Below are 10,915 nucleotides of genomic sequence, written 5' to 3'. Positions count from 1 at the left end.
AGGAATTTATTTATAGGAAAGTTTTATTCAGAAATTTGAATTACCGTATAAACTCCAGTATAAGCCAAGATACCAATAAAATTACCGTATATACTCGAGTATAAGCCGGCCCGAATATAACCCGAGGCACCTAATTTTACCACAAAAAAACCTGGGAAAACATTGACTCCAGTATAAGCCGAGGGTGGTAAATTTCAGAAGTGAAAATAGATACCAATAAAATTACATTAATTGAGGCATCGGTAGGTTAAATGTTTTTGCATCTTTACATAAAGCTCAAATGTAAGATAAGACTGTCCAACTGATCAAATCATTATTCTCATCTTCAATGTAAATGCGCTTATGTATCCTTTTAATAATAATAGAGTGAAATAATAAATATAATAATAATAATAAATGCAGTAAAATAATAAATGTAATAATAAATAGAGTAAAATAATAAATGTATTATTAATAATAAAAATAGAGTAAAATAAATGTAAAAGTAACAACAATAGAGTAAAATAATAAATGTAATAATAATAGAGTAAAATAATAAATGTACCATATATTCTCAAGTATAAGCTGACCCAAATATAAGCCAACCAGGACCCTCACCCGAGTATAAGCCGAGGGGGGCTTTTTCAGTCTTAAAAAAAGGGCTGAAAACTAGGCTTATACTTGAGTATATACAGTACATTAATTGAGGCATCAGCAGTTTAAATGTTTTTGAATCTTTACCTCAAACTGTAATTTAAGATAAGACTTCAACTCTGATTAAATCATTATTTTCATCTTCTTCAATGTAAATGTGCTTATGTATCCTTTTAATAATAATAGAGTGAAATAATAAATATAATAATAATAATAAATGCAGTAAAATAATAAATGTAATAATAAATAGAGTAAAATAAATGTAAAAGTAACAACAATAGAGTAAAATAATAAATGTAATAATAATAATAATAGAGTAAAATAATAAATGTAACAATACCAATAATAATAGAGTAAAATAATAAATATACCATATATACTTGAGTATAAGCCGATCTGAATATAAGCCCACCAGGACCCTCATCCGAGTATAAGCCGAAGGTTTTTTTCTGTCCTAAAAAAGGGCTGAAAACTAGGCTTATACTTGAGCATATACAGTAAATATATATCTTCATCAATTGACATTAGTTCCATTTGTTAAGATACTAACTGATCTATCTAGAAGCATTAAGCTAAATCTTTTTTCCGTTCTTTGTCAGGTAGAAGTACTGTATTTGTGCATCTGTTTTCCATGTACTTTTTGAGGCAGAGCAGACTGGAATATATACAGGAAGTTAGCAACTATAAACAAGACAAGTAAGTTCCAGCAATTTTTATTTTCTGATAAGAAAACCTTCAACTTTAATGCTGTGTCGATTGAAACCGAATCTGTTTAAGGGAAGCGAAATGAAGAACTTGCTAGCCTGGGACCGTGGGAATGCGTTGTTCCCCACCTAACTTTGAATTATTTTGAAGGGTTGTTCATACAAGATCCGGTCTTTGGAGGGATTTATAGGAGTTGTAGTTCACCTGCATCCAGAGCGTACTATAAATCCAAACAATGATGGATCTGGACCAAACTTGGCATGCATACCTGATATGCCCACATTTGAATACTGGTGGGTTTTGATGGGAATTGGCCTGGACATTTTGGAATTGTAGGTACTGGGATGTATAGTTCACCTGCAATCGATGAGCACTCTGGACTCCACTAAGGATGGAATAGGACCAAACTTGGCACACATACCCAATATGCCCACATTTAAATACTGGTGGGTTTTGATGGGAATTGGCCTGGACATTTTGGAGTTGTGGGTATTGGGATGTATAGTTCACCTGCAATCGATGAGCACTCTGGACTCCACTAAGGATGGAATAGGACCAAACTTGGCACACATACCCAATATGCCCACATTTAAATACTGGTGGGTTTTGATGGGAATTGGCCTGGACATTTTGGAGTTGTGGGTATTGGGATGTATAGTTCACCTGCAATCGATGAGCACTCTGGACTCCACTAAAGATGGAATAGGACCAAACTTGGCACACATACCCAATATGCCCACATTTGAATACTGGTGGGTTTTGATGGGAATTGACCTGGACATTTTGGAGTTGTGGGTATTGGGATGTATAGTTCACCTGCAATCGATGAGCACTCTGGACTCCACTAAAGATGGAATAGGACCAAACTTGGCACACAGAGCCCCCAATTCCAGCAAAAATACTGGAGGTCACCTTGATTTGGGGGAGTTGTAGTTCACTTACATCCAGAGAGCACTGGGAACCCAAACACTGATGGATCTGGACCCAACTTAGGCTGAAATTTGATTACTGGAATGTTTTGCAGGGAACTGACCCTCCTTTCTGGGAGTTGTAGTTCACCCACAACCAGAGAAACTGTGACCTCCACCGATGATGGACCTGGACCGAACTTGACACAGAGAAGCCCCATTACCAACTGAACATATTACAGGAGTTTGTGGGAACTGACCTTTATTTTGGGAGTTGTAGTTCACCTGTATCTAGAGCGCACTGAACCCAGCCAATGTCGGATCTGGACAATCTGGACAAATGCAGACGCAAAATGGCCAAATGAATACTGGAAGGGTTTGTGGGTGATTGTCCTGGGAATCTGGGAGTTGTAGTTCTCCCTTATCCAGAGAGCACTTTTTTCCGTGTCAGGAGCGACTTGAGAAACTGCAAGTGTGCAAGGATGTTGCCCACGGGATGCCTGGATGTTTGATGTGGAAGCAGTGGAGAGCAGAACGAAGAGACGCTCAGAGACGTTGGTAAAATTACTTACAAAGTTTTACTGTATCAACACAAACAGACTAACAGACGACAGATGAACACAGGACTGTTCTGTTCTCCAACAGAACTTGATTCAAACTCTAGGCAGACAGAACTCAACTCCTAGGCAGACAGAACTCAACTAAACAGACGCAATCAATAAGCACAAACACTTGTGTCTGGATACTCCCTAGTTCCAGCCACACATCAAGGTCATCATAGCTTCTTGGCAATTAACCCTTTCCACACTTTGGAACATTCTGGATGTTGCAATCAGGGGCGTAGCTAGAAAAAAATTTCGGGAGGGGTTTTGAAAATTTCAGGGGGGAGCGTTTGAACCCCTAGCACACACCTCTCCCCGCTACAAACCTGTCAATATCTGCTTGAAATAGTGCCTGGAGGGACTCTTAATGTTTTGCGTCTCATAGACTTAGCATGGGGATTTGGTTAACCAGTTAAAATTCCAGAGTAAACCAGGTTTTTTTTTATAACCTGGAAAATTTTGGGGGGGGGGGGTTTGAACCCCTAAAACCGCCCCCTCGCTACAGGCCTGGTTGCAATACAAGCATGGCACAAATTGCATTTAAACACTATCAATGCACGAATCCCACATTAACATGATGTTTTTACCATTCTCTTGTGTCTCGCATGGAGCTGGAGCTGACAGAGGGAGCTCACCCGCTCTCCCTGGATTGGGGGGGGGGGGCTTAGACCTGGTGAGAGTCTTGCAATTTTAGGCAATCCCAGGCTGCCAAATAGTTCAGCTGTGACTCAGTAACGTTACGCGTCCAAGAAAAGCTTGCGACAAGAAAGTAAAAGCAAATCTAGGAAGTTAATTCTGGGTCATTTTCTCTCTCTTTGGTGACTCAGACCAAATGAGTGGCAGGAAAGGAGAAATGTGTAAACGGGGAGAGGAAAGTCCAAGCTGACATATGATGTGACTGGGGGAGAAAAAAACCCTCTTGGTTCACAATAATGGTGACGGATTACACAACTCATTTAGAGCACAGGTTAACACAGAAATATTGAATGACATCTCCAGATTGTCAAGCTCTCGAAAAAGCAAACCTGGACGATGTTTTCAATAGCCACGTTATACTCACAAGGAAAATCTAAAGTTGCTGGGGTGGATACTTTTGTGTAGAAGAGAGCCTGACAACACAAAAGGCGTGACAACAAGCCTCCTGACTGCCGCTTCTCCTCCTCCTCCCCCTGAGCGGAGCCGTTCCATGAGGTGTCTTCATTTTTAAACCTGTTCTTGGGGTTATTTGGGGTGCTGATTCAGAAAACTGCATTGGATAGACCACATCAGCTCTAGAATATTGAATATGGTTTTCTGTGGGCGAGCAGTTGGTGACTACTGGATGGCGTATGTTCTGTATCAGAAACTAGAGCTGATTTTTATTGTGCCAGAATGACTTGAGAACATATTGCGAGTTGCTTCTGGTGTGAGAAAATTGGCTGTCTACAGAGACATTTCCCAGGGGACACCCGAATGTTAGAGCTGACAGACCAGAGCTCACCCTGCCTTGTGGATTCGAACTGGCAACTTTCAGGTCAGCAGCCCAACCTTAAGGTCAGCATTTCAGTCAGCACAAGGGTTTAACCCATTGCACCACTATGGCTCCTACTAGAGCTGATGTAGTGTATCTAATGCGATTTTCTGAATCAGCACCCCAAATAATCAAACCGAATCTAAAGTTGACGAAAAACTGACTCAAAACCATTTTGGTTGGATAGTCGTCCCTGGTCAAAGTGGTCCCTGGTAAAGTCCTTGTTGAAAGTGGTCCCTGGTCAAGTAGTCCCTGGTCAAGTGGTCTTTGGTCAAGATGGTCCCTGGTCAAAGTAGTCCTTGGTCAAGTGGTCCCTGGTCAAAGTGGGACCTGGTCAAGTGGCCTCCAGAAGCAACTCTGGTTGCTCCTGACACGAAAAAAAAAGTGGGCCCTGGTCAAAGTGGTCCCTGGTAAAGTCCTTGTTCAAAGTGGGCCCTGTTCAAAGTGGGCCCTGGTCAAGTAGTCCCTGGTCAAGTGGTCTTTGGTCAAGATGGTCCCTGGTCAAGTGGTCCCTGGTCAAAGTGGTCCCTGGTCAAGTGGTCTTTGGTCAAGATGGTCCCTGGTCAAAGTGGGCCCTGGTCAAAGTGGTCCCTGGTCAAGTGGTCCCTGGTCAAGTGGTCCATGGTCAAAGTGGTCCCTGGTCAAAGTGGTCCATGGTCAAAGTGGTCCCTGTTCAAGTGGTCCCTGATCAAGTAATCCCTGGTCAAGTGGTCCATGGTCAAAGTGGTCCCTGGTCAAAGTGGTCCCTGGTCAAAGTGGTCCCTGTTCAAGTGGTCCCTGTTCAAGTGGTCCTTGATCAAGTAGTCCCTGGTCAAGTGATCCATGGTCAAAGTGGTCCCTGGTCAAGTGGTCCATGGTCAAAGTGATCCCTAGTAAAGTCCCTGTTCAAAGTGGTCCATGGTCAAGTTGTCTTTGGTCAAGTGGTCCCTGTTCAAGTGGTCCCTGATCAAGTAGTCCCTGGTCAAGTGGTCCATGGTCAAAGTGGTCCCTAGTAAAGTCCCTGTTCAAAGTAGTCCCTGGTCAAGTGGTCCATGGTCAAAGTGGGACCTGGTCAAGTAGTCACTGGTCAAGTGGTCTTTGGTCAAGATGGTCCCTGGTCAAAGTGGGCCCTGGTCAAAGTGGTCCCTGGTCAAGTGGTCCCTGGTCAAGTGGTCCATGGTCAAAGTGGTCCCTGGTCAAAGTGGTCCATGGTCAAAGTGGTCCCTGTTCAAGTGGTCCCTGATCAAGTAGTCCCTGGTCAAGTGGTCCATGGTCAAAGTGGTCCCTGGTCAAAGTGGTCCCTGTTCAAGTGGTCCTTGATCAAGTAGTCCCTGGTCAAGTGATCCATGGTCAAAGTGGTCCCTGGTCAAGTGGTCCATGGTCAAAGTGATCCCTAGTAAAGTCCCTGTTCAAAGTGGTCCATGGTCAAGTTGTCTTTGGTCAAGTGGTCCCTGTTCAAGTGGTCCCTGATCAAGTAGTCCCTGGTCAAGTGGTCTTTGGTCAAGATGGTCCCTGGTCAAGTGGTCCCTGGTCAAAGTGGTCCCTGGTCAAGTGGTCTTTGGTCAAGATGGTCCCTGGTCAAAGTGGGCCCTGGTCAAAGTGGTCCCTGGTCAAGTGGTCCCTGGTCAAGTGGTCCATGGTCAAAGTGGTCCCTGGTCAAAGTGGTCCATGGTCAAAGTGGTCCCTGTTCAAGTGGTCCCTGATCAAGTAATCCCTGGTCAAGTGGTCCATGGTCAAAGTGGTCCCTGGTCAAAGTGGTCCCTGGTCAAAGTGGTCCCTGTTCAAGTGGTCCCTGTTCAAGTGGTCCTTGATCAAGTAGTCCCTGGTCAAGTGATCCATGGTCAAAGTGGTCCCTGGTCAAGTGGTCCATGGTCAAAGTGATCCCTAGTAAAGTCCCTGTTCAAAGTGGTCCATGGTCAAGTTGTCTTTGGTCAAGTGGTCCCTGTTCAAGTGGTCCCTGATCAAGTAGTCCCTGGTCAAGTGGTCCATGGTCAAAGTGGTCCCTAGTAAAGTCCCTGTTCAAAGTAGTCCCTGGTCAAGTGGTCCATGGTCAAAGTGGGACCTGGTCAAGTAGTCACTGGTCAAGTGGTCTTTGGTCAAGATGGTCCCTGGTCAAAGTGGGCCCTGGTCAAAGTGGTCCCTGGTCAAGTGGTCCCTGGTCAAGTGGTCCATGGTCAAAGTGGTCCCTGGTCAAAGTGGTCCATGGTCAAAGTGGTCCCTGTTCAAGTGGTCCCTGATCAAGTAGTCCCTGGTCAAGTGGTCCATGGTCAAAGTGGTCCCTGGTCAAAGTGGTCCCTGTTCAAGTGGTCCTTGATCAAGTAGTCCCTGGTCAAGTGATCCATGGTCAAAGTGGTCCCTGGTCAAGTGGTCCATGGTCAAAGTGATCCCTAGTAAAGTCCCTGTTCAAAGTGGTCCATGGTCAAGTTGTCTTTGGTCAAGTGGTCCCTGTTCAAGTGGTCCCTGATCAAGTAGTCCCTGGTCAAGTGGTCTTTGGTCAAGATGGTCCCTGGTCAAGTGGTCCCTGGTCAAAGTGGTCCCTGGTCAAGTGGTCTTTGGTCAAGATGGTCCCTGGTCAAAGTGGGCCCTGGTCAAAGTGGTCCCTGGTCAAGTGGTCCCTGGTCAAGTGGTCCATGGTCAAAGTGGTCCCTGGTCAAAGTGGTCCATGGTCAAAGTGGTCCCTGTTCAAGTGGTCCCTGATCAAGTAATCCCTGGTCAAGTGGTCCATGGTCAAAGTGGTCCCTGGTCAAAGTGGTCCCTGGTCAAAGTGGTCCCTGTTCAAGTGGTCCCTGTTCAAGTGGTCCTTGATCAAGTAGTCCCTGGTCAAGTGATCCATGGTCAAAGTGGTCCCTGGTCAAGTGGTCCATGGTCAAAGTGATCCCTAGTAAAGTCCCTGTTCAAAGTGGTCCATGGTCAAGTTGTCTTTGGTCAAGTGGTCCCTGTTCAAGTGGTCCCTGATCAAGTAGTCCCTGGTCAAGTGGTCCATGGTCAAAGTGGTCCCTAGTAAAGTCCCTGTTCAAAGTAGTCCCTGGTCAAGTGGTCCATGGTCAAAGTGGGACCTGGTCAAGTAGTCACTGGTCAAGTGGTCTTTGGTCAAGATGGTCCCTGGTCAAAGTGGGCCCTGGTCAAAGTGGTCCCTGGTCAAGTGGTCCCTGGTCAAGTGGTCCATGGTCAAAGTGGTCCCTGGTCAAAGTGGTCCATGGTCAAAGTGGTCCCTGTTCAAGTGGTCCCTGATCAAGTAGTCCCTGGTCAAGTGGTCCATGGTCAAAGTGGTCCCTGGTCAAAGTGGTCCCTGTTCAAGTGGTCCTTGATCAAGTAGTCCCTGGTCAAGTGATCCATGGTCAAAGTGGTCCCTGGTCAAGTGGTCCATGGTCAAAGTGATCCCTAGTAAAGTCCCTGTTCAAAGTGGTCCATGGTCAAGTTGTCTTTGGTCAAGTGGTCCCTGTTCAAGTGGTCCCTGATCAAGTAGTCCCTGGTCAAGTGGTCCATGGTCAAAGTGGTCCCTAGTAAAGTCCCTGTTCAAAGTAGTCCCTGGTCAAGTGGTCCATGGTCAAAGTGGTCCCTAGTCAAAAAAAAGGTTGGGAACCACTGCTGTAAAGGCTATGGGTCTTAATCGCCATGCATGGCCAAATTTTCTTAGCATCTAAGACCAGATAGGATCTGGTCCCCTCAGGGATTTCCAGTCCCCAAAAACGTAGCTCCCCCTTTCCCAAGGTGACTCCCTTGAGCCCTGCTTAGCTTCAACCCCACAGGGAATCGGGCCATTTGGGCCAGGCATGTCTGCTGTTAGGAATTGTGGAAGTCCAAAATCCGAAAGGGCTGAAGTTAGCCCTGCCCACGGTCCGAATGAAGGCCTGCTTCCTCCCCTTTCCGCCCCTCCCCTTTCCACGCCCCACTTGCTCTGGGGCTGGACTTTCCCTTCTCTTGGGACAGTCCCGTCTCCGTTGAGGTCGAGAGCAGCTCCTTCGGAGAGTCTTCTTTCTCCTCCACTTTGGCTCCACCCAAGGCATGGCTTTCCAGACCCCCTACTTCACCCCGGTGAGTTCCTTTTCCCCTTGACATTTTGGGTTGAAGTGTTCTTCCCCAACAAGCTCTTCTTGTGCTCATCCTCTCTCATACTTTGCTGTCATTTCTGCTTTTTCACCGGCCTCTCGGGAACATTTCGAAAGCACTCCTCCGCTAGCTGATTTGTTTTGCTTTCCCTTCTTCCCTTTCCCCTGATTGTTCTCCTTATAACAATTAATTCAATCTGCTTTTTGTTTTGGGTGGTGCCTGTTTTTGTCTGCTGAATATGAATAACGGCATAAATTCTGGAAATGACACAACAATACAGTTCTGGGGAAAATGTGGCCAATGGAGGGGGGCAAAGAAGACGGAGATGTTGTCCTTTGTGTTGTGACAATCAGGGCCAGCTAACACCTCCCAGATTTTATTATTACAGTAGAGTCTCACTTATCCAACATAAACAGCCGGCAGAACGTTGGATAAGCAAATACAGTAGAGTCTCACTTATCCAACATAAACGGGCCGGCAGAACGTTGGATAAGCAAATACAGTAGAGTCTCACTTATCCAACATAAACGGGCTGAGCAGAACGTTGGATAAGCAAATAGAGTAGAGTCTCACTTATCCAACATAAACGGGCCGGCAGAATGTCGGATAAGCAAATACAGTAGAGTCTCACTTATCCAACATAAACGGGCTGAGAAGAACGTTGGATAAGCAAATAGAGTAGAGTCTCACTTATCCAACATAAACGGGCCGGCAGAATGTCGGATAAGCAAATACAGTAGAGTCTCACTTATCCAACATAAACGGGCTGAGCAGAACGTTGGATAAGCAAATAGAGTAGAGTCTCACTTATCCAACATAAACGGGCCGGCAGAATGTCGGATAAGCAAATACAGTAGAGTCTCACTTATCCAACATAAACGGGCTGAGCAGAACGTTGGATAAGCCAATAGAGTAGAGTCTCACTTATCCAACATAAACGGGCCGGCAGAATGTCGGATAAGCAAATACAATAGAGTCTCACTTATCCAACATAAACAGGCCGGCAGAACGTTGGATAAGCAAATACAGTAGAGTCTCACTTATCCAACATAAACAGGCCAGCAGAACGTTGGATAAGCAAATACAGTAGAGTCTCACTTATCCAACATAAACAGGCCGGCAGAACGTTGGATAAGCAAATACAGTAGAGTCTCACTTATCCAACATAAACAGGCCGGCAGAACGTTGGATAAGCAAATACAGTAGAGTCTCACTTATCCAACATAAACAGGCCAGCAGAACGTTGGATAAGCAAATACAGTAGAGTCTCACTTATCCAATCTTCTTCTTCAATGTAAATGCTCTTATGTATCCTTTTAATAATAATAAAGTAAAATAATGTAATAACAATAATAATATCAGAGTGAAATAATAAATGTATTAATAATAATAAAAATAGAGTAAAATAAATGTAGTACTAACAACAATAATAGAGTAAAATAATAAATGTAATACAGTAGAGTCTCATTTATCCAACACTCGCTTATCCAACGTTCTGGATTATGCAACGCATTTTTGTAGTCAATGTTTTCAATACATTGTGATATTTTGGTGCTAAATTTGTAAATACAGTAATTACTACATAGCATATTACTACATCCCTCCTTATTATCCAACATATTCGCTTATCCAACATTCTGCCACCCCATTTATGTTGGAGACTCTACTGTATGTTGGATCATAAGGAGGGATTAAGGAAAAGCCTATTAAACATCAAATTAGGTTATGATTTTACAAATTAAGCACCAAAACATCATGTTATACAACCAATTTGACAGAAAAAGTAGTTCAATACGCAGTAATGTTATGTTGTAATTACTGTATTTATGAATTTAGCACCAAAATATCACAATATATTGAAAACATTGACTACAAAAATGCCTTGGATAATCCAGAACATTGGATAAGCGAAGCTTGGATAAGTGAAACTCTATTTATTTATTTATTTACAGTATTTATATTCCGCCCTTCTTTCTCACCCCGAAGGAGACTCAGGGCGGATTACAATGAACACATATATGGCAAACATTCAATGCCAACGGACAAACAACATATATAGACAGACACAGAGGCATTTAACATTTTTTTTCCAGCTTCACGATTCCGGCCACAGGGGGAGCTGTTGCTTCACTGTCCACTAGTGGCTGTACTTCCTCATTCCTTTCCTCGTGTTTTGCTGGCAGTTTTATGATGTTGTAAATTAGTTAAATTAGCCTCCCGCATAAAGCGTACCTAAATTTCCCTAATTGACAGATGCAGCTGTCTTTTGGGGCTGCATAGGTCAACAGCAAGCCGGGCTATTTAATGGTCGGGGGCTTAACCCGACCCGGGCTTCGAACTCATGACCTCTCGGTCAGTAGTGATTTATTGCAGCTGGTTACTAGCCAGCTGTGCCACAGCCTGGCGCAGACTCTACTGTATTATTATTTGCCCTATTTATACCCCGCCTTTCTCACCTCGGAAGGGACTCAAGGCGGCTTACACATGGCACAATTCGATGCCCCAAAACACATATAAAACCAAAGCTT

General features: G+C 44.3%; 1 protein-coding gene across 2 annotated transcripts in view; it reads left to right on the top strand.

Annotated features, from left to right (window-relative positions):
* The first annotated feature begins 2,341 nt into the window (after positions 1–2,341).
* Positions 2,342–10,915, top strand: part of LOC103280916 (galectin-9B) — a 29,050-nt gene continuing 20,476 nt past the window's right edge. The window contains exon 1 of one of the 2 annotated variants that reach the window (XM_062960161.1): positions 2,342–2,804. In XM_062960161.1, the coding sequence (XP_062816231.1) occupies positions 2,751–2,804 (54 nt within the window). In that variant the 5' untranslated portion in view covers positions 2,342–2,750. Of the gene's footprint in view, positions 2,805–8,215; positions 8,373–10,915 lie in introns of those variants that run through there. The other variant, XM_062960162.1, reaches the window with a different exon arrangement.

This window comes from Anolis carolinensis, unplaced genomic scaffold (genome assembly GCF_035594765.1).
Source record: "Anolis carolinensis isolate JA03-04 unplaced genomic scaffold, rAnoCar3.1.pri scaffold_7, whole genome shotgun sequence".
Taxonomy (NCBI): Eukaryota; Metazoa; Chordata; class Lepidosauria; order Squamata; family Dactyloidae; genus Anolis; species Anolis carolinensis.
The sequence above is the reverse complement of the archived record's forward strand: the minus strand, read 5'-3'. Positions and strand labels throughout refer to the sequence as shown.